This window comes from Stegostoma tigrinum, chromosome 3, assembly GCF_030684315.1.
Source record: "Stegostoma tigrinum isolate sSteTig4 chromosome 3, sSteTig4.hap1, whole genome shotgun sequence".
NCBI lineage: Eukaryota > Metazoa > Chordata > Chondrichthyes > Orectolobiformes > Stegostomatidae > Stegostoma > Stegostoma tigrinum.
The window spans coordinates 22,667,413-22,692,592 of NC_081356.1; the positions used below are offsets into that span (position 1 = coordinate 22,667,413).

General features: G+C 38.5%; 1 protein-coding gene across 1 annotated transcript; it reads right to left on the bottom strand.

Moving 5' to 3' along the window:
• Positions 1–159: 159 nt before the first annotated feature.
• On the bottom strand, positions 160–24,310 carry LOC132207334 (uncharacterized). The gene is made up of 5 exons (XM_059642629.1): positions 24,257–24,310; positions 20,740–20,962; positions 3,276–3,552; positions 2,679–2,749; positions 160–311 (listed from the first exon to the last, which is right to left on the bottom strand). Exons 1-5 carry the CDS (start codon positions 24,308–24,310, stop codon positions 199–201), a joined length of 738 nt encoding a protein of 245 aa, XP_059498612.1. The 3' UTR covers positions 160–198.
• Positions 24,311–25,180: the final 870 nt, after the last annotated feature.

Below are 25,180 nucleotides of genomic sequence, written 5' to 3' on the forward strand. Positions count from 1 at the left end.
GCTGTTTTTACAGTGCAGTATTTACTTTTTATGTTCTGACAACAAATAGCGATAAAACGATCAAAGGTAAATGTGACTGTTAACCAAACAGAAGCATCTGTTGTTGATTGAAGAATTGTGCGTCTGAAAGCACAAATGGGTGTGATGTGAAGGAAAGTCAGTGGAAAATTAGACGCCATAATCTTATTTAACATCACATCAATGATAATGACCAGTAGATCTGCCACCGCCATGCCCACCAGATAGCAAGAGACACATTTCGAAAAGGCCGCATTTTCCCCCCGACAGGACCATAATTGTCAGAAAGTTAACTGTTAGCAAAGGACAGGAAAAAATTACCAACTACACTCCCAACTGCAGGCTTATTTTAAGGCAATTCACAAAACACAACGCTTACTTTATTGTGCTATGTTAGTTGGCCACAAATATTCACTTTATACATATTCATATTATTCATTAATAATCTGAATAAAGGTGTTGTTGCTAGACTTTTAGATAACAGAAATAGATAGTGTTGAAATGGAAGGGAGGCTGCAGAAGGACTTGAACAAGCTATGAGAGTGCACAAAGAAGTGGCAGATGGAATACGATATGAGAAAGTGTAAGGTTGTGCACTTTGGTGGGAAAAATAGAGCCATAGATTATTTTCTAAATGGGGAAAGTCTTTGGAAATCTGAACCACAAAGTTGCTTAGCAGTCTGGTTTCAGGATTCTCTTAAGGTTAATATGCAGGTTCAGTTGGCATTTAGGAAGGCAAATGTAATGTTAGCATTCATTTTGAGAGGACTACACTACAAGAGCTCAGATATATTGATGAGGCTGTATAAAGCTCTAGTCAGACCAAATTTGCTATATGGTTAGCAGTTTAAGCCCCATATGCAGGGAAGGATATGCTGCCTTTGGAGGTGTCCAGAGGAGGTTTATGAGAGTAATGGACTTGTCATATGAGGAGCAGTTGAAGATTGTGGGTCTGTACCTAGGGTTTAGAAAGATTGCAGGGGGTGCGCAGGGGAAGAGGTATCTCATTGAAACTTATGGAATACTGAGAGATCTGGATACAGTGGACATGAAGAAGATGTTTCCACTAGCAGAGAGACTAGGACCTGAGGGCACGGCTTCAAAGTGAAGAGGTGACCTTTTAAAACTGAAATAAGGAGGAATTTCTTCAGCCAAAGGGTGGTGAATCTGTGAAAGTCATCACCACAGAAGGCTGTGGAACCAAGTCATTTGAGTGTATTTAAGACAGAGGTAGATAGGCTCTTGGTTGGGGAATGAAAGGTTACAGGGAGAAAATAGGATAATGGTGTTAAGAAACATATCAGCCATAATTCCATGACTGGATTCCTCAGTGGAATGAATGGGCCAAATGACTTAATTTTGCCCCTATATCTTATGGTCTAATGGTCTCATGTGCAGCAACAATGTTACTGGATTCAGAGAGCCTTGTGAAGTATAGGATGTGGAATGGACAGAGGGTATGCTTTGGACCACATAAAGGAGATGTGAAATAGGTAATGTTATATGATGCACGTGAGAATTTGAAGGCGCTTATGAAAGTACTGCGGCTGAGAAGATGATGTCTCCAATGAAATTCGGAACATCGCAAAAGTGAGAAAGGAACGGGCGACATGTAACGGAGGATCTTTGGGGCTATTTTGATGAGGAGGCAGTGAATGCTGTCCAGAGTAGCTGAGGTGAAAGGACAAGTTGAAACACGAAATGGCTAGAGATCCTGGAATAGATGATCTGCAAGACGAACGATAGGTTGAGGCGGTGGAGCAGCGAGAGCGAGTGTCAGAGACCAGCGTTAATATGGACAGATCGCAAAGAATGATTTCCTTACTAACACATTGTTGTCAGAAATTCATTACTTAAAAGTATTCATGAATGAATATTTTAATTATATTCTGTTAGTAATTCCCTTATTGTTGCATAGCCCGATATAATAGAGAAGTGTTAAATGTAGAGCATTCGAGATGGACGGGATATTCTGGTCCGATCTATGACAACCTCAAACGGGGAATAAGGAAGTATTTTATCATTTGGTTAATTGTTTTACAAATCTAGTCATAATACTTTACAGTACAAAGTATCTGCTTCTTTTGAACATGATTTTAATTTGATTTCTTTTGGTTTTTTTGGACTACGACCTTTAAATGCATTTGCCACCTTTTTCTGTCATTTCGCAGCTGCACAGCGTTTACCAAGATCACTAGCAGATAGAATACCGCACCCTCTGTATTAACCAGTCCAAAAAGTAATAAATTACTTTACAAATAAATGCACACCAACTATTCATAACACGTGGTTAACAAATTAATAGAAAACAAAAGAACTGTGGACGCTGTGAATCAGGAACAAAATTAAAGTTGCTGGAAAAGCTCAGCAGGTCTGGCAGCATCTGTGAAGGACAGAAAAAGGAAACGTTTCAGGTCCGGTTACACTTCCTCAGACCCTACTCGTCGGTTCTGAGGAAGGGTAACCGGACACGAAACGTTAACTTTTTTTTCCTTCACAGATGCTGCCAGACCTGCTGAGCTTTTCCAGCAACTTTAATTTTGTTAAAAAAAATGCCGCCGTGTCAATGTTTAGAGATGTTACGAAAATGTAGCTTCCGTTCGCATGTGGTAATTTTATTTTCTTGGAAGAGATTCAGTACCAAACGTACAACACCATACCTAATACTCCAAATGCGCTGGAATGATTACGGTGCAGATCACAGCAGCAGATGCTCCCATCACTACACAATCTATCAAATGGGAATTAAATGGTGATAAATTGAATAGGAAGATAATGTTAATACAAAGGATCTGTTACAGTACCATCTCCCATATATACTTTGTACTTACAATGGTGGGGAAATTGTTATGGTAACGGATTTTAGGAGAAATGTGAGCTTACAATGTGAACGTTTTACTCGATGACCAGCAGTTGAAGAATTTTACCAAGCATTTTACACCGCTTTCGTATTTTGGGGTGAGGGGCAATTCTCCCACATGACACATTTCTCAAAAGACGTTCCATATCTTAATAATCTAAGAACTCTTTGAAACGCATTTCGGGTTCTACTGCGCACCTTGGCAAGGCTGTTCCCGCTGCCCCAATCAGCATCGATTGAGTATTAATAAGCCGCGACGAGTGGCTACTGTTCCTGAAGCTCTCTCCTCAGAAACGGGGAACTAATGAAATCGGTGCTCTTTCAAACGTAGTAAGCAGCACTCAAAAAAGGCAGTAAAACTAGTCGAAATCAACAGTAAGCGCTTAGTATGATTTACCTGGAATACCAACGGCTGTGAGAAAAGGGTAGTAAACGTGTTTTATCTTCAATATGATTTCCGATTGCAGCATCTTGTTTTACTAATAGAGAAGTTGCTTTAACGTTGTTCCTTGGAAATTCCTTGGAGTTTGACTGTTGGACCGGGGCTCTTCCGTATGCCAGTGATGAACGAGAAGTGATTCTGGTGTAGTCTCCAAAGCAAGAAAATTCTATTTTATAACGAGAGAGTTCTCCTGCGACCCCAGTTGTGCAATTCCTCAAATTACCTTCACCCACTGAACAAACAACACCGAGAACAATGAATCCAAAACAAATAATTGGAATAAACAGCCGGTTCAGATAACCAAAAGTGATTGAATATAATTAATTTCTTGGACTCGGTTACATATGGTGTTGATCTTAATTAATCGTATTATATTCACTCTTCGGAAGGCAAGTCCTGGATTCATAATCTTCTCCATGTCTCTCTAGCCTATTGCCAACCTTTTCATTTGCCTATCACTTTGGTCAATTTTCATTCCATGCAGCTTAAATATACTCTTCCTTACCTTTCTCATTTGCCTTGGCGTCTTCCCTTAGTAATGTATTTTTCAAGTTGACGGCCTCAAGACGAATCCTAGCCAGACTTTCTACCTTTCTCGGTTATGTTCAACTAATGCCTTTGTTCATTCACACTCCACAGCACTGTCATTTTTCCAATCCAGCTGATAAATGCCATTGTCCTCCAAATCCGTACCTCCCAATTATTTATTGGGTTGTTCTCTTCCCAAAATGTCCATGACTCCACATCCATGGAAAACACTTGAAATCAAGCTTCTTGCAAATTGTTTCTTACTTATTCACTTTTCAATTAGTCATTGACTTGTCTTGTAAAATATGGCCTTTCCCATTGCTATCATTGTGTATTTAATGTTGGTGTGAGTGTTCTGTTCAAGGTCTTGGCATACTGCTTCATCTCTGCTGTTTCCTTGGTAATTCTTTCTTGTTACTGCTGGATTTTCATTGCCTTCCACTCTTGGGGCAGAATGTAGTTGCCTGTCCAATGTCCACCTCCTCTGGATAAGAGGAGTTGATCCCACACTATTGGTGTTCTGAACTACACAGCAACCATCCAGTCAACAGAGCTAACCTTCCACTTAGCTGAACCACACACAAAAATCAGATAGGGAGCCAGTAAACCATCAAAAATCAATATGATGAACAGACAAGCAACTGAAAAGAAGTACATAGGAGCACATCTTGACAGCAGTAACTGATTACTGCACGTGATACTCTGAGGTAACTTCCCAACCAATTACAAAGTAGGAAAAAGTCTGCTTAGTGTTCACAACTGATATTTATTGAATTTCAATTCTACTGTTGTCACGGTGGAATTTAAACCCATGTTCCCAGAACAGTAACTGGAGTTTCTGAATTATTAGACCCGCGAGATTAGCACTGCACTGCCATTTCTTAAAATGAAACAAATGATGCATACACCTTGCGACCAGCAAGGTGCATTGACCAGTCTTGGGATTGCACCAGTGACTTTGGATCTCATTGCTGCCAAGAGTTTAATCCAGTTAATGCAACTAGTCCAAAAATCAGATCATCAGCATGCCTTTGGCTTCTTTAGTGGCATGGTCATTATTATCTGGATGAAGTCCCCTGGCCATTCTACTGATAAATAAATATCTTTCTCAGGCACATTGTGTGGGATCTGCTGGTGATATCATAGCCCAGTACCAACTGCCACAATAGTAGAGTTTAAGTTGTTGGCAGGTAAATGGTCACCAGCCTGGTAGGTAATGGCAAACCCACCCTGAAAACAGCTAAAGCAAAGTCTCAGGGTGGTATAAATAGGTACCATCAGATGTAGGTGGAAGTCCCTATCAATAGGGAGATGCTGTTGTGCTTTGCAAAGGAGAGAGTCAGACCTCACAGAGTGCCATCCAGTGAAATCCTCAAATATACAAAACTGTCAGTAACAAAAAACAGAAAATGTGGACTATTTAGACAACAAACAAGAGAGGAAAGCTAGAGAAAACAAGAAAAATGAAAAGGAAAAATGAAACACCCTGGGTTTATGTGAAAGTTTTACTCACATGAGTAAAATGAAAGGAATTGTGGAGTAGCTGTATTCTTAGACAGAGGAAGTGGCAAATATGAGAATGAAGAAAAATGTGATTAGAATGGATTGATGGATAATCAGTGGACATTGCAAACATTCAGGTATATACATGAACATGCTAATATCCAGAGGAAGATGACTAAATGTAAGATAAAATTGAAAACCTAATAAGACTGGACATTATTATGGAATATTGAAAATGTATTTTTGAGAAGAAAAAGACAAATAAGATCAATCATGTAAAACGTGAAGTGAATGAAGCCAAACTGACCAAATTTTTGTTTGCCAAATATCAGGACTCACAATGACAAACATATGATTTAAGCAACATAAAAGAAAAAGGAATACATGGAAAACATTTGGCAATAAATTAAGATTTCAACTGGATGATACAATGATGTGTCAAAGAACTGGCCTTAATGTTAAAAACTCAAAAGCTTGACCAGGAGCCAATGCAGATCATGATCTTGCGAAAAAGCAAAATTTTGCCTGAAGAAGAATTTGCAGAAAACCGAACCAAAAAGGCTGAAAGATATGAACAAAGAACTTCTAAATGAAGTAAACAAGGCACTAGCTGGAAAAGACACAGACCAACAATAGAAACAAATTAAAGGATTTGTCAAAGAAGGAGGGGAAAACAGCATAGGGTTTTTAAAAGGAAAAGTGATCAATAAACAATGAGTTACCATTTCAAACTTATAAAAGGTAAAAGAAAGGAGAAAGTAGAAGAATATCTTGACTATCAGTCTTGATACAGAGTCCTGCCTATTCTGTATATTAGTTCCAAGCCATTTGGAAATTCAATGGATATGAGATGGAGTGTTTTGGCAAGGAAGATGGAGAACAACTTTGGAGTCATGACACAGCCTTGCTTGACCCCTGTTGAAACATACTGGGTCTTCAGTGGATCTTTTGGTGAGAATTATGTGCGTAAGTTTGTTAAAACATGCTGTATGTGTTTATATAGAAAGCAAAACTGATTTGAATGATTTGAAAAATGTGCTTTTACAGCTAGATTGTAAAAACCATAAATAAGCAACTGCTGGCCTTCAAGTTGAAGACAATTCAGATATAATTTACTGTATACATGTCTGGAGAAAAGATATGAATTCCAAAGCTGCAACCCCATGAATAGCAGTTAGTATTAGAGGTTAAAAGTTATGTCAAGGAACATATATCAAAGGAAAAGGATGGTCCAAGCAGCGATGAGGCTGTGAATGAAAGAATAATTAAACTTCCTTTGGGTGGCACCAGGATACACTGATTGTTACACTGAGTGAATATTTTGCATTGGTCTTCACAAGAGGATGAAGTTAATAGTGCAAAAGAGAATGAGTGATTAGTGAATTTAGGTAGGGAAAAAAAATAGAAATGAGGTGTTAACAATGTTTTAATCTCTCAAACTTAAATGAGACCCAGGATAACTGAGGAAAGCAATATTCCAAATAGCGGAAAATGCAACAGCAATCTTTCAATCCTCTTTGGATTTGATGCACAGCACTGGAGAATTATGAAGGTTACACACCTCTTTAAAAATAAGATGAAAGATAAACCAAGAGTTACAGTAATAATGCAAATCTATAAAGTACTGTTAAAATGTACTGTGACATTTTGAAGAAGCATTAAAAAATAAAGTTTAACACTTACACATATATTTCAATAGTAAGGAACATGAGAAAAATATTGATGAAAAAATGATTTTATGGATGTCTTACAATGAGGAAAAAGATGGAACGATTTAGGGCGGAAATTCAACAACTTTATAACTGAAAGCTCAGTCATGGCACAGCAATGAAAATTGGGAATATGCAAAGGACCAGAATTGGAGGAGCACAGATCCCTCAGAAGGTTCTGTGACTGGAGGTGATCACAAAGGCAGTGACAGCCAAGTTTTGATGGAAATTGACAGAAAAATTATGAATTCTAGAACTGAAGCATTGTTAAATGAGACCCAATTTAGGTGAGTGAACACAGAGTGATGATTGAACAAGACTTGGTGCAAGTTAAGGTACAAGTTTTGGAATTTTGGCAAATCTCAAATTTACAGAAAGTAGAATGTATTGGGAATAGTTAAGCCTCAAGACAAAAAAGACATAAATGAAAATGTCAGCACCTAATGAGTTCAGGCAGAGTTGATAGCGTCAATCCATGGGTTGAACTTTAACACATGATCTGATATAATAACAACACTGCGATCAATCTGATTTAGTTGCAGACAGTTCATCACCACAAGTGATGGAATAAATTGCTAAGGAATACAATGATGTTGAATGTTGTAGAAAATGGTATGTTCTACAGAAACCTAATAATTACTTTGTGGCTGTTTTCATAAGGAAGAGACAAGAAATCTTCCACAAATAGAGACCCAAATAACAAGGGAGAATGAGGAATTGAAGGAAATTAGTATCAGCATGAAGGCTGGAAAAGTGAATCAGGCTGAAATTAATTATTCCTTGAGAGCTGATAGTCGACATGCCAGAGTGTTGGAGGAAAAGGTGGGTCTTGAAATTGTATTGGTAATCATCTTTCAAAATTCCATAGATTCTGAATGATTCTTACAGATTGAAAAATTGCAAATATTTACCTCAATATTTAAGAAAGGAACAAAAGAAAATCAGGGATCTTTAAACCCATCAACAGCATAGAAAAAGCAAGAATCTATCAAACTAAAGAATGTGATAAATGGCTACTTGAATAAGAATTATCCTATTGTGGATAGTCAATATAGATTTGTGGGTGGAAAATCATGTTTTAAAAACTTGTTGGAGTTTTTTGAGGATGTTATTAACAGAATTAATAAAGGAAAGTTGATAGATATTGTATATTTAGGTTTTCAGAGGACTATTGATAGTGTCCCCCATTTGAGGTTGGGTCATCCATGCATTAGCAAACTGTGACTAATGAAGTACTGCAAGGATCAATACTTGGGATCCAAATGTTCACAAAATATATAAATTATTTGAAAGTGGGGATCAAGTGAAATACTTCCAAATTTGCAGCTGATACAAAGTTAAGCAGGAATATGTGAGCTAGTTCAAAATCATTTTCAAGACTACACCTGGAATACTATGTACAGTTTTAATCTCCTTATCTCAATAAAATTATTATTGCTATAGAGGGAGTGCAATGAATGTTCACAGACATGTTATTGTCATGGTAAGATTGTCCTAAGAAGAGAGAGTTTCAAACAATGAGAAGCGATTTAATTGATATTTTCAAAATATTTTAAAGGATGGGCAGGATAGATGCCAGTAAGATGTTGACCCTGGTTAGGCAGTGTAGATGAATGGGCATAATTGAAAAATAAGTGTGTTGGCATTTAGATCCCAGATCAAAGCTTTTCTTCTACTCAGGAGGCTGGTGATTCTTCGGAAATATCTACCAGAGAGGGCAGTGGAAGCTCAGTCTTTGAGTATATTTAACTAGAGGTTAATGCATTTTTGATTAATAAGTGGCATAAAAGTTTATGGGGATAATGTGGAAAAAAGGCATTGAAGTGTTTGATCAGCCATTATCATATTAAATGGCAGAGCAGATACAATGGGCTGAGTAGCCTTCACCAGTTCCTATGTCCATAATTTAGAGAGAATTAATTTAATTAGCAAGAATTATAAAAAGAAATATGAGTACTTCCTTCTTCAGTTCCATTTGCAGTGCTTTGTCTCAATCATTTCTGCCATTTTTAGCAACTGCTTCTAAATCTAACTTCACCATTTTTTCCTTAATGTTATTAACCTAACTTTAGATAACAATTGCCAATCATTCAGGGATAATTCTTCCCTCTGCGGAAAAGTTTTAGAAGTTGATAACACCGCGATTGTATTTCAATAAGTACAATAAAGATATTTGTTGAAGTTTTGTTAGCTTAAGCTTTAATAAAATTCCAAGTGCATCTCATATTTAGTTGCATATTGGAAATCTGGCTGAAAGCCCCTGACCTTGTTGCAATCATTTTATATACATTTAAAAAGAAACCTGCACACCTTGTTTTAACAAATACAACTAAGCCACAAGATTGAACTTCTATTTCAAAGAAAACAAGCATCATCGCACGAGAAACTTTAACAAAACAAGCACGACTTACAATATGGTTGATAACTATGGACATTATTGTCTTACGTTTGCTTCTTACTTCCCCAAGATTTACCTTACATGATAAGTCAGCCTTAAAGTTTATACTTCTGTAGGGTCCATTCATAAGTACAGCACAGTTATCTAGAGAACTCTCCTCAACTCCAGCTATTTTTATAGGTAAAATATTATTCTTGATAGAATCATTGAGTCGTACCACAAGGAAAGGGATCCTTTGATCTAACTAGTCTATGCCAACCAAGTTTCTCAAACTAAACTGGTCCCACTTGCCCACAATTTGCCCATATCCCTCTAAACCCTCTTTTTATGTAAGATAATAAAGTGTGAAGCTGGATGAACACAGCAGGCCAAGCAGCATCTCAGGAGCACAAAAGCTGACATTTCAGGCCTCGACCCTTCATCAGAGAGGGAGTTGGGGCGAGGGTTCTGGAATAAATAGGGAGAGAAGGGGAGGCGGACCGAATCATTCGGGGATAAATCTTACCTCTGCAGAAAAGTTTTAGAAATTGATAACACCGCGATTGTATTTCAATAAGTACAATAAAGATATTTGTTGAAGTTTTGTTAGCTTAAACTTTAATAAAATTCCAAGTGCATCTCATATTTAGTTGCACATTGGAAATCTTGCTGCAACCTTCGGGTGGCATCATTGTGGCACTGCAGGAGGCCCATGATGGACATGTCATCTAAAGAATGGGAGGGGGAGTTAAAATGGTTTGCGACTTGGAGGTGCAGTTGTTTATTGCGAACCGAGCAGAGGTGTTCTGCAAAGCGGTTCCCAAGCCTCCGCTTGGTTTCCCGAATGTACTGTATCCATTGTATCCGGTGTGGCTTCCTCTACATTGGGGTTGCAGGAACAGCAACTCATATTCCGCTTGGGAACCCTGCAGCCCAATGGTATCAATGTGGACTTCACTAGCTTCAAAATCTCCCCTTCCCCCACCGCATCCCAAAACCAGCCCAGTTCGTCCCCTCCCCCCACTGCATCACACAACCAGCCCAGCTCATCCCCTCCCCCCACTGCATCCCAAAACCAGCCCAGCCTGTCTCTGCCTCCCTAACCTGGTCTTCCTCTCACCCATCCCTTCTTCCCACATCAACCCGCACCTCCATTTCCTACCTACTAACCTCATCCCACCTCCTTGACCTGTCCATCTTCCCTGGACTGACCTATCCCCTCCCTACCTCCCCACCTATACTCTCCTCTCCACCTATCTTCTTTTCTCTGCATCTTCGGTCCGCCTCCCCCTCTCTCCCTGTTTATTCCAGTCCCCTCTCCCCATCCCCCTCTCTGATGAAGGGTCTAGGCCCGAAACGTCAGCTTTTGTGCTCCTGAGATGCTGCTGGGCCTGCTGTGTTCATCCAGCTCCACACTTTATTATCTTGGATTCTCCAGCATCTGCAGTTCCCATTATCACTGATACAATTTTAACCTCTTTTTGTGTACCTGCTCAAATATCTTTTAAATATTGTAACCGTGCTTGCATCTAATACTTCCTCTGGCAGCTCATTCCACATACAAACCACTATTAGTGTGAAAATGTTGCCCCTCAGATCCCTTCTAAATCTTTCACCTCTGACCTTAAAAATATGCCCTCCAGTTTTAAATTCCCCCACCCTAGGGAAATGATCTTTGCTACTCAGCTTATCTATGCTTCTCACAGTTTTATAAACCTCCTTATGGTCACCTTTCAGACTCTTATGCTCCAATGAAAAAAACTCTCAACCTATCCATCCTCTCCTTATAACTTAAACCCTCCAGTTCCAGCAACATCCTCGTAAAGCTTTCTGAACCTTCTCCAATTTAATAATATCCTTCCTATCACAGGGCAACTGGAACTGTACACTTTACTCCAAACGTGGCCTAACCAATGTCCTGTACAACTTCAACATAATGTCTCAACTCCTGTACTAGATGGTCCGAGCAATGAAAGCAAGCATGCTAAACACCTTCTTTATCACCCTGTCTATCTGTGAAGCAAATGTCAAAGAACAATGAACTGAAACCCTAGGTCTCTCTGTTTGACAGCTCGACCCAGGTCCAACCATTAACTCTATAAGTCATGACCTTGTTCATTTTACCAAAATGAACTACATTGCATTTATTCAAATTAAACTCCACCTGCCACCCCTCAACCCAATTATTCAAGATCCCTTTGTAATTTTAGAAAACCTTCTTCACTGTTGACTATGCCAACAATTTTAATGTCATCCACAAACTTACTGACCATGCCTCTTAAATTCTCATCCAAATTGTTTATATAAATGATAAACAAAAGTGGACCCAGTACCGATCCCTGCAGAATGCCACTGGCCACAGGTCTCCAGTTGGAAAAACAATCCCGATTGTGACCTTCTATCTCCTACCAATTTTGTATCAAATTGACAAACTCTCCCTGAATACCATGTGATTTAACTTTACTAATCTGCCTACCATGTGGAAATTTAACAAAGACTTTACTAAAATCCATCTACTGCTCTGTCCTCATCAATATTTTCGGTTACATCCTCAAAAATTCACTCAAGTTTGAGAGATATGATTTCCCACACATAAAGCCACGCTGACGATCTCTCATCAGTCCTTGCGTCTCCAAATGCATTTAAATCCTATCTCTCAGAATCCTCTCCAACGTTATATCCACTACTGATGTCAGACTCACAGGTCTGTAGTACCCGGGCTTCTCCTTACATCTTTTCTTAAATAAAGTCATAACATTAGCCACCCTCCACTCCTCCAGCATCTTACTTGTGGTTGTAGGTAATAGAAATATCTCTGTTAGGAGCCCTGCTATTTCTTCCCTAACTTCCTACAACATTCTGGGATATACCTGATCAGATCCTGGAGGTTTATCCACCTTTATGTTTTCTTCAGACCTCCAACACTTCCCCCTCTGTAACGTAGACTTTTTTAAGACATTGCTGTCGATTCCCCTGAGGTATCCCTAGCCTCCACTTTTCTCCACAGTAAAAACACTTACGTGAAACATTCATTTACTATCTCTCCTATCTCGTGTGGTTCCAAACATAGGCAATTTTGTTGATCTCCTTTTCTCTCCTTAGTTGCTTTTTGCCCTTACTGTACTTGTAGAATTCTTTGGATTATTCTTAACCTTATCTGCCAATGCTATCTCATAATTTCCTTTTTGTCCATTTGATTTACCTCTTAAGAATGCACCTACACCTCTTGTACTCTTCAAGAGATTCACTTGATCCCCATTGTCTATACCTAATACACAACTCCTTCTTATTCTTGACCAGAGCTTCAGCATCTTTATTCATCCAGTGTTCCCTACTCTTACCAGCCTTACCTTTCACTCTAACCGGTACATAATGCTTCTGAACTCTTTTTATCTCACTTTTGAAAGCCTCCGACTTGCCAAACATCCCTTTACTCCTACTTTAATCAACTTTGAAAGTTCCTGTCTCAAAACATCAAAATTTGCCTTACTCCAATTAAGATATTTAACTTTTATACAAGGCTTATTCTTTTCCATAACTATTTTAAAACTAATGGAATTATGATCACTGGCACAAAAGTGATGCCCCACTAACATTTCAATCATTTGCCCTGTGTTACTTACCAAGAGAAGGCCAGGTTTTGCTCCTTCAATCCCCCTGTTTTTTTGTGTCCCTCACATAATTCAAACTGAAAGTAACCTCATCCACTGTCCAAACAGTTAATGACGAAGTTTGTGTTTTCCTCTGCTAACAGCAGAGTAAAATTTGATCTAATTATAATTTACTTTAGCTATTTTCTCTCAGTGACCTGCAAAACAGACAAGCTCTTAAGTACAGATAAAAGAAATCCAGGTTTAAATAAAAATAGAAAGCCTTCCTAATGTCTATCCATCTCCATCTTGATGGAGCCTTCTGTAAAAATATCCTCAAATGATTAGATCAATTATCCCTCATTTACAGTTTCTTCTTTGAACCGATGAAGTAAATGAGTTTTACAACCTTTCAAGGCATATTGAAAGTTTTTAAAACTAATTTGGCTCTAAATGCAAATACAAAAACATTTTCCTACACTGCTCTTGTTCTTGGCAAGCACTGAAGGCATTATATCTCCAGCTTTTATAACTACATAAGGTTTTATAGATTTTCTCTCACAAACTGTTAACCTTACAAAGGTTGACGATATGTCGCCTTAAGCTTGATGGATCCAAGTTTGTATTAGTTGTTTTTATTCCATTTTAAAACTTTAATGCCCAAAATTAGCAAATATTTTTGAATCTTAATGTGTACTCTGAATGAGATATGCATGGAATAGAATCCCAGTAAGTAATTAAGTATCAGAGATAATGGGAACTGCAGATGCAGGAGAATCCAAGACAACAAAATGTGAGGCTGGATGAACACAGCAGGCCAAGCAGCATCTCAGGAGCACAAAAGCTGACGTTTCGGGCCTAGACCCTTCATCAGAGAGTAATTAAGTACGACCAATTCACCTAACCTGCATGTCTGTGGACTGTAAAGGGACATCCACACAGACACAGGGAGAATGTACAAACTCCACACACAGTCACCCAAGGCTGGAATCAAACCTGGGCCCCTAGCGCTGTGAGGCAGCAGCACTAACCACTGAGCCACCATGTTGCCCCATAGCACAGGAAAGAAGACAATAGTTACCATTGCAAGGGAGTAAGATATTATCTTACCGGTAAAGATATTATTTAGCAAACATGGCAATTAAACTGTTACATTTCATCTCTCATGATGAATTAGAATTAGCTTTATTGGAAAATCTTGGACAATAAACAGTGGTCAGTAAACAAAACACTTGATCCTCAAGATTCTGAATAACAAAATACAGTAGAACAAGTATTGGATCATGGTAACAGGAGTGATTAAAACACACAGGTGAGGTCTGGGTTCAGACAGGGAAAAGAAATATTGTTACCCAAAGTGTTCAGAGAATATTCTGAATTGGCAGTTAAGATAACTAGATTTGTTACACAAAATTAAGAAAGATTTGCATTCATATAATACAATTCATAATCACAGGGCAGCTTTACAGCCAATTGTAACAAAGTATGAAGCTGAATGAACACAGCAGGCCAAGCAGCATCTCAGGAGCACAAAAGCTGACTTTTCGGGCCTAGACCCTTCAGCTTTTGTGCTCCTGAGATGCTGCTTGGCCTGCTGTGTTCATCCAGCTCCACACTTTGCTATCTTGGATTCTCCAGCATCTGCAGTTCCCATTATCGCTCTTTACAGCCAATGGTTTGTTTTTGAAATGCAATGCACATTGTTGTGCAGGAAATGCAGTCAATTTTATGTGTAATGAACACCTAAAAATAACAAACCGTCAATGACTGGATACCCTCTTTTTAGGATGTTAATTAAGGAATAAATACTGATTGGAAACCTGAGGGTAAATCCCTTGCTGTTGCTTGAAATGGCACCATGGGATCAATTACGTACACCCAGGCAGGCAGTGGGACCTCGGTTTAGTTTGTTCTGAAATGGAGCACAATAATGGTGCAGCTGACATCTTTATTCTGTAGCCAATAGTGTATTGTGAGATAGAGAGCTCTTGTGGCATGGTGGTAGTGTCCTTACCTAGAAGTCTGGATTCAAGTCCCACCTGCTCCATAGGTGTGTTGTAACATTAAATTAGGTTGATTAGAAAACCGTTGCTGTGTGATTTGATTTCACAACATTTTTGTAAAATTTCTTTGAAACAGTTGATAATGAGAAACATAGAAATTTTCATACTGCTGTACTCCTTTTCAGAGATTAATGCAGTTGACAATGGTATTGCAAAAGCGTAGAATCTAGAAAGTGCTGGAAATATGTAGCATAATCTATTTATTTCAGATTTCCAGCAAACATAATATTTCGCTTTTGTATCGCAAAAGATACAACCAGTTGCTCCATGAGTGGGTGTGTCTGCCAGGTTCTAATGGATTTCATCATTGTAAGTAATGAATTATGCTGGCACTTTAATTTTGGTCAATTTAATTATGGTTGTGAACTGAAACTACTCATGTTTTTGGTGAACTGGCACCCTCGCTCTATTTGTGATAATGACTATTAAATAAACTCGCCAACAGCTACCTGGTACACATTTCTATGGTTATGGTTATGGCATGCATGTAAAATTCTCTTACATTATTGGCTTAACTGGCCACAAAGTCCATAAACATTTTTATACTTCTCCGACTGGTCCGCTACATAGACTTGTTGCTTCTGAGATGATGTTTATAATTGAGTTACTCTTATCATCCACACTACATTTCAATTTAATGTAATATTTGTGCAATATGGAAGTTTTCTCTATGCTTTTCATGCTATATATGATTTAGTTCTGTTATGTGGACCTTTCAGAGAATTCCAAATAAAAATCAAAGGAAAATATAGGTGAGAAATGAAAGTAGGCATGACAAAAGAAAAGAGGGGTTGTGTATTGTTTACGAATGGCATAAAGTAAAAGGGGAGAAAACTGGACAGGTATTTGTGATTTATTTGGATTTGGAGGGGAGTCAAACTCTGTAATGGGAATGGACATGGGGTAAAATGGTATTCCCTGAGAGAATGTCTACTGAAATCCCCAACACGCTCTCAGTTCATGTGCAAAACATACTGGCATATCCCTGTCAGTGATGTCATTCACTCATATTTATTATCTTATTGTTTATTGGCAGGGCGTTTCACAAAGTGTGCATGGGCAGAATTTTCCACGTATGCAACATTAACGTTTTGGGGGCATTAGGATACACAGCCAGATTCAAACAATTAGTGAAATGTCCCCATTGAGGGAACTTCGAGGCTCCATTACCAAGGACAAATATTAATTTTAACTTGGACAAGCGGGAATCAGTAATGGGCAACCAGCATGGATGTGTTGAAGTAAAATGATGTCTGAGCCATGATTACGTTAAGGAATAGAAAGGGTCAAGGGACTTAGTTCAGTTGATACTATGCCTATTGACTTATAAGCCTTTCAAACCTTGTTACTTACAGCCTTCTTCAGAACGTAGAACCATAAGATATTAAATAGATAGCAGTTATTACATAAGATGTTAAATAGATCATGGTTAATAGATATATCAATTGAAAAGGGAAAGGACGTAAACAATAAAGTCACTATGGGCCCATTCTCTCACCAGAGAGAGACAGTCAACTGGCGGTGAGTTTAACCTGAGGGTCCCACCCTTGAGACAAAAGATGACGTCAAGAAGACAGGACCGAGATGGTGACTGCAGTTGGTTAGGTTTTGAACCCACATTATCAGCGCACATACTAGTCATCCAGCCAATGGAGCTAACTAATCCCCTATGCTAAGCAATGATGATGCACACATGTACTTCTGTTTGGAGAGAATGATGAGGTAGTGTTCTCCAGGGTTAATATTGTGATCATTGATTTAAGCACATGAATTTGTGTATGATGGGTCCATTTCCAAAGTTTGTAAATGATACAAAAGTTGGAAATATGTTAAATAATGAGGCAGATGGAAATGTCTTCAGGAAGATTGAGGTAATTGATCCTATATGCTCTGGGGTTTAGAAGAATAAGATAGGATCGTATTGAATCATACCAAGTTCTTGCATGTCCTGACAGGGTAGATGAAGGATGGATGTTTCCTCTGACTCAAGGCAAAGATCGACAAATTCTTGATCTCAGAAGGAATCAAGGGCTATAGGGAGAATACAGGGAAGTGGAGTTGAAATGCCCATCAGCCATGATTTAAATGGTGGAGTGGACTTGATGGGCCAAATGGCTTTACTTCCACTCCTATGTCTTATGGTCTTATAGAAGATTTAGAACCAGAGAACATGGTTTCAAAATGTGAAGAAGGTCATTAAGAAATTTCTGCCCTCAGAGGCTGATGAATCTTTGAAATTCTCAAGCTGAGAGGGCTTTGGGTGCTCAGTCATTGAACAAATTCAAAGATTGATAGATTTTCCAGTATTAAAGATTTAAAGAGACGGAAACAGTGCAGGAAAATGGCACTGAAATAGAAGATAAGCCATTATTTTGTTCTATGATTCAAAGGGCTAAAAGGCTGAGTCTTGTTGTAATTTATTATGTTTTTAAGTTTCTATTCCTGTATTTGAAATAAGTATTGAAGATATTGCAGGAACCATAGACCAACTAATGTAATGTCAGTAGTAGGCAAGATAAAGAAATATTAATGGATGTGAGTTTGCTCGCTGAGCTGGAAGGTTAGTTTTCAGACGTTTCGTCACCATTCTAGGTAACATCATCAGTGAGCCTCCGACGAAGAAATATTAATCTCAGACCGGCAGAGCATATAAAAAAATACAAACTTAAAACTAAGTGACAGGAAACACACAGTAATGGTTACTGAATGTTTCTCAGACTATGTGAGGGTTTGCAATATAGTTCCCCATGCTTTACAGTACGCATTGGGAAAAGACAGTCTGTAGGAGTATTCTCGATCAGAGTTTTCCCTAAAGTTTTCCCTTTGTATAATGGGACAAGACCGGCTAGAAAGGCTAGAAGTAAAAATAATGAGCAATAATAGCTCGTGGAAATGATTTTCTTTCCGATGAGATGATACTACAGGGTACAACTAGTCAAAAATGATGAGTCAAAGAAGTCTTTGTAAAAGTTTTCATAACTGCATCATCAATCACCTTCCCTTCATCATAAGGTCAGAATTGGGAATTTGTCACTATTCGTGACTCCTCAGATACTGAAGCAATGCATGTTCAAACACAGCAAGACCTGAATAATGTCCAACCATGAGCTGACAAGTGGCAAGTAATATTTGGGCCGTACAAGTGCCAGGCAATGAACGTCTCCAACAAGAGAGAATTCAAACATGATCTCATGACATGACATGACCATCACAAAACCCCACTATCAACATCTTGGAGTTTACCATTGACTAGAAACTGAACTGGACTAGCCATACAAATACCACGACTACAAAACCATGACAGAAGCTTCAAACCCTGAAGGGAGCAACTCACCTCCTGACTCAACCATACCTGTGAACCATCTGCAAAGAGCAAGTTAGGAGTGCAACGCAGTACACCTGTCTGAATGGGTGCAGCTCCAACAAATTTAAGAAAGTTGACACCATACAGGGCAAAACAGACCATTTCTTGGCACCACAACCACAAACATTCACACCCTCCACCACTGATGTTCAGTAGCAGAAGTGCGTACCACGTACAAGTTATGGAGAAATCCATCATGGTTCCTTAGACAATACCTTTCAAACACACAACTATTATATTTAGAAGGACGAGGGCAGCAGGTACTTAGAAACACCATGACCTGCAACTTCCCCTTCACGCCACTCACCATCCTGACTTGGAAATATATCATTGTTTTGGTATCACTGGGTCAAAAACCTGGAACTTCTTCCCTCACAGTACTGTGTGTCTGACTACACCAAATGGACTGCAGCAGTTCAAGAATGCATCTCTCCACCACCTTCTCGAGGGCAACTATGAGTGAGTAATAAATGTTTGCCTAGCCAGCAATGTCTGCATTCCCTGACTCTCTTTTTTTGTAAAGTACTACAGAGGACTAGGAAATGCCTCTCTCAATGAAACTGGTCAGATCAACAGCACAGAATACTGACTGATAAAGTGAACTAGCTCACGCCCTTAGAAGACCCTGATGAAAATTAGAAACTCAGGAAATGAAATTGGGAATTAAAGAATTCTGGATTAAGTGCCACATTTTCGTCCTTCCACACAGCCTTCCTTAATCATGAAAATCCAAGTCTTTGTTTCAGATTTCTAGCACCTGTTATACTTTTGGTTTTGGACAGAGACTAGCAACTGCTTATCAGATAATGGCGTCTTGCCACGATTAACTTTGGACTCGAGTCCTAGTTCCAAATTTCCAACTCAGTTAAACAAGGTTGATAACAAAATCAGTGAAAACAATAATTCATCTGTCCTTGCATTCTGCCAGTTTGCAAAAGTCAGCAAGGGAAGTTACTGATGTAGGTGAAGCAAACTTAGAAGAGAAATTGCTGGCGGAATTTTCTGGTAGCGATGAGGTTGTCAGCAATGTCGCCAAAAGTACTTATCACTCCTGCTCATAGACAGCACTGCATTCCACATGTGATCAGCCAATTAGCTATTCATTGTCAAGGAGAAGCAGGCAAGAAATTGATGCCAAGTCCCCACCCTTACTTCACCGGATCAGAGGTTTGGTTGTCAAATTTAAAGAGCACCCAGACACACAAGTCATTCCCTTTAAGCCTGGACAATCATTTTCATTTTTGAAGGAGGTTTTGGAAACTGCTAACGCCGCCACCCCACACTGAAGTGAGAAATGTCTGACTACAGATGAGGAATAGTCTCACGGTTCATCAATGCCTCTGTACGGTTCTCCAGGCTGTCAGGAACAATTGAAGGTCCTGTTTCCGAGGGCCCGCAGCAAGGGATCCAACCATCTTAACAAAGACAGGCAGAGCCGAGGTTATAATGGTTGTGAGCAGTTGTGGAATCCATGCAGAACCTGCCTGCAGTACAAGGAAAAAGATAAGTTTCTTAAGACTCTCTGTACCAAGTGCTGCAGCACTCTACCTGCTCGGCCTAAACAGTGGAACTTCATTTACGGCAGCCCAGTAGTTTGTTCTATTGTTGCCCTTACTATGGCTTAAACAGCATTGTACCTTTCCCCTGCTCACTTGCCGGGATTCTGCATTGGCATCATGTGTTACATTTTCTGCAGATACCCTCTGTAGTTGCTGACAGGGAACTAAGCGTTATATAGCCTGAAGAGTAAGTAAGGATCTAAGAGTTCACAAAAACACCTGAGATGTGAGAGTACAAGGCAGAAGTATTTGCTTCTGTAGTCCTAGACAGGTTGGATGTTGACAAGAGTGCAAGCCCTTTTGGCGTTTGACTGAACAAGATTTGGGAGATCAAGGGATGTAGAGAGAAGGTCAAATTGCCACAGGAATTAGGGGCTGGAGTAAGCCATTCAGCCCATCAAATCTGTTCCATCATTCACAGAGACCATGGTTAACCTGATAATCCTCAACTCTACTCTCCTACCTTTTTCTAATAAAACTTTAATTCCCTAGCTGATTAAAAATCTGTTTATCTCAGCTTTGAATATACTTAATGATCTAGTCTCTACAACCTTCTGTGGTAAATAATTCCACAGATTCATTACATGCTGAGAAAGGAAGTTCTTCCTCATTTCTGTCTTAAATGGATGAGCTCTTACTCTGAGATCATGGCATCTGGTCCTAATCTCTCCCAAAGGGGAAACAACCTTTCTGCATCTACCCTGTCAAATCCCCTAAGAATCTTACATGCTTCAACATGGTAATCTCTCATTCTTCTATAATCAAATAAATACAGGTTCAATTTTGTCACTGTCTCCTCAAAAGATGGTTCCTCTATACCTGGTACCAGTAGACTGAACCTTTTCTGAGCTGCCTCTAGTGCTGATACATCTTTCCTCAGATAAGGGGTCAAAAACTGTCCACAGCATTCCAACTGTGGTTTAATTTGTATAATTTCAGTAAGACATCTCTATTTTTAGACAAAATTTCATTTGAAATAAAGTTCAACATTTCATTTGCCTTCTCTATTATCTTCTGAACATATATGCTAGCATTTTGCGATTTATGCATGAGCGTTCCCAATCCCTCTATGCTGTGGCTTTCTGTGGTCTTTCCCCTCTATTCTTTCTGTCAGAGTAATTGCAAAAGTGAGGATTACTATTTATGATTTCTCCTTCACAGATGCTGTTAGACCTGCTGAGCTTTTCCAGCAACTTTGTTTTTATTACTATTTATGAACCACATATACACTTTCAGCTCTTGTATTACAGTGTCATGTATAGCATAACTTTAATTTTAGCAGTTATTCCACCAGGGCTATCTACTTTCATGTTTGTAGGCTATAGCATAAGTTTCTTCAGCCTAGTGTCTGACATGATAGGACACTGCATTATGATCCCAGCTGATATTACTACTGAATAACTCAGATTCCAGACTGAAATCTAGTGTAGTATATTACTACTGAATAAATCAGATTCCAGACTGAAATCTAGTGTAGTGAATAATAATTTTTTTAATTGGTGGTCTTTCACTGAAACATATACAACACAGTGATACAGATTAGGTTTTAACGGTAAAATAGAAGTTTAATACTCAAAAGAATTGACCATAAAATAGAATAAACCAGACAACTAACAAACAACACAATTTGAAATTTTTTGAAATGCATAGCAAAACAAAATCCCATCTATGCCAATGCCTTTACTTTACCTTAACAAAATGTCATAATATGTTCTTCTCTATCCCAACTGTAGGTTTATTTATGAGATGTGGGCATCACTGGCTGGCCAGCATTCATTGTCCATCCTTTGTTGCTCTTGAGAAGATGGTAGTGGGCTACCTTCTTGAATCGCTGCAGTCCACCTGCTTTGGGTCAACACATGACGCTGTTAGGGAGGGGATTCCAGGCTTTTGCTGTAGCAACAGTAGTGACAGGGATATATTTCCAAGTCAGTATGGTGAGTGGGTTGGAGAAAAACTTGAATATGGTGGTGTTCCCATGGATCTGCTGCCCTTGACCTTTGAGATGGAAGTGGTTGTGGGTTTGGAAGGCGCTGTCAGAGGATCTTTGGTGAATTCCTGCAGTGCATTTTGTAAATTGTATACACTGCTACTACTAAGTGTCATTTTAGATTAACTGTTTCTTTCAATTCCATTCTTGAGAGCTTGATAGCCTCTTCCTTGATTATTTATACAATTGAGTCAAAACTTTCTTTGTATAAATAACTCCTCAGTATTCTCACCAAACACTTCTGGTTTGGAATTTACAGAATACAACTGTTACATGTATTTTCTAACTGCCCTGAACTAACTCCTTTCTCCAAGAGAAAATATTCCTACATCTGACACCATTCAGGTCTTCTGTAAATCAAAGCCCAAAGATTTCCAATCTATGTGTTTTGCATAACTAAAACATATCTCATTATTCTTCTAAACCAAAAACTGGTGAATGTCTTTCAATGTTTGCTCCCTGCAATTGTAAAACTTACACAATGCAAACAAAATCAAGTCTCCAGAAAGACTGATATGTTAATTATTAATATAAGCCAAAACAGACATGCCACCACTTCAAAATCCAAATTTAAAAATCAATATTTAAGACAAAAGTAACACTCATTCTTTTATAAAATTTAAAAATGTCCATTGACATAGGTTCTGTGCAACCTGAGTCAGTTGAATCATTAAATTTATTTGCAGCGGTAATTTCCTCGAGGAATGCCTGCTTATTGTTTTGAATGAAGTTACATCATTGATTGTGGCTTTTATTTTTGTTCGAGTGGCCTGACTACACTAATTAAGGCCAAGCATTTAGCTTACGGCATCACCAAGATTTCTTCTACAGATCTTCGGGAAATGAGTTTCAGAATTACCAATATTGCATTCTTTTGCTATGCCTGTAACTGTGATGCTTTGTTTAACCTCAACACTCACAGAGGCACTTGATATCTGCTGTTTGGCTTACAGTCTATGGTGGTGAGTCACTTGCCCCTTTAGCATATCCATACATTAAGAATTGAATAAGTCCAGTTGCTCTACTGTGATATGTCATTGTTCTCGTCTCAGAATCAATCCCTGAGTCTTCCCTGGATTCTAGTTAGCATAATTTTAATAGCTTTCTCTAAAGTAAAATCTTCCATGAACTGTAAGAAATCTGACAAAGGTTCATTAATAATCCAAAAAAAATTCAATATCTACTTATCTCTTATTTCAAAGTCACAGCTTTCATCTAATCTTTAGAGGTTGTTAATGAAATTATCTACCAATTCCTCTGTAAGTGCACTGTCCTGTTAAATCTAGCCTGTTCAAGAGTTTTATGAACTGTCAGATTTAAGTAATTATCAGAGCTTTTAAAACTTTGTCACAAGTATCTGTCTCTGCCTCAATATTATTTCAATTTGTAATGCCAGCTGCATGAATTAACTTGTTTAGCTTCAGAATAACATTTTAATTTTGAAGCAATTCTGTATTTTAAAAGATGTTCTTTCCAAGATATTCTTCTAAGTGTTCTGTTTGGTCCATCTCTTACACTGAATCATTTTGTAAGCGTCTGTTGTCTTCAAACTTGTTTTCTTGCAATAAATCAATGTTGCTTACATTATATTGTCTTAAAGTTGGCTTCACACTTTTAATCTGTGTTAAAGTTACATGAATTGTTTCCAATAAATCTGTAAATACTGTTAAGTAACAACACTGTATTGTGTTATCTCGTTATACTGCTTGCTGAGAATATTCCTGCCTATTTTAATGATCAAAATTGTCATTCCCATCTTCGAGAACATTTTCCTATGTTTAGTAGATAGGTCTTTTTTTCTTTTCTCTTCCTGGGTAAATTGGATGATTTCTTGCTTTTCATGGCCCAAACACAAAGCATGATGTTTTGAAGTAAACTTCTTTGACTGCAGTCTTAACAAGTCTTCACATCGAAATCATTGTTTACATTACAAATGTCCCAATTTCATTAAAGTATTAAAATTCTTCTAACTTTCATCTATCAGACCCTTCAAATTTTTGAAATCTTCCATTGTACCACCATTGTCAAATTCTATGGCCTTTACAATATTACAGCCCAATGTAAATTATTTTTCCTGTTCTTTGTATCTGTGTGACATGGAGCCTGCTCAGGATTTAGCCATGCTCATAGTGAAAGATGAGAACTGTTTTACACTCCTGCCTAATTTCTGTGCAAAGTTTGTAACCATTTCCTTCCTTTCCCTTTGGTATCTCTAAATTTATTGATGGAATCTTCAATTACTCCCTGACCAACCTCCTTCTCTGAAGTTCCATTGTGGGCTAGCTTCTTTTTCTCAGCCCATGCCATTTTGCCTGTGGCCCTTACCAGATTATGAAGTGAGTGTTTTCTTCCAAGAAAACTACATTTGTCCTGCTGCACCTCACATGACTGTTTCTATTGGTCAATTATCACAGTCTGGCTGCTGAATGGCTCAGTGTTTTCCTAAAGCAGTGATGTTCTTGAAGTGGTAAAGTCACTTCTTTGCTCACCAGAAAAATGGAATCTACATTGCTGCTCACTATGTCATAACGGATTCTGGGTACACTACATTGGCAGCTGATGGTTGGTGTTATTCGCTGACACCAATCTTCCTTTCTATATGGACACCAAGGGTCTGTCCAATTATAAAGATTGCAAATGAACCACTAGAGAGTATTAATTAGAAGAGACACATGCCTTGCATTTCAAAATATATTTAATTGCATGATAAAAATAAATACAATTAACATTAAGCACCCTGGCACAATCACAACCATCAGGAGCCAGGTCTGTCGTATCAGACTTCCTCAGGGCCCCACACAAGACTACTGTTTCTCCATCCAAAGACTGTGTCACATTATCAAATTGGGTAGAGCTATGCAACATCAACATTAATGTTTTCAGAACTATTAACTTATACAATAAATGAGACATGATTCATATTCCAACAGCACTTTTACTCTGACAATTTTTCAGTTTGATTTGAAGTATTAATATGTTGTCCCCGTACTTGAGTTCCCACCAGTTACACCAGTGTTGAGTCCCCACTGAAATCTACCTCTGTTTCTGCCAAAGTTCAAGAGATCAGGAATGCGGTGAGGATGGGCCTTTGACAGCTTGTTCAATCAGCAGCAGAAATTCACAGGATTACTAGGGATCCCCTTGAATGGCAACATGGTTTTGTTTTACAGGGGCACT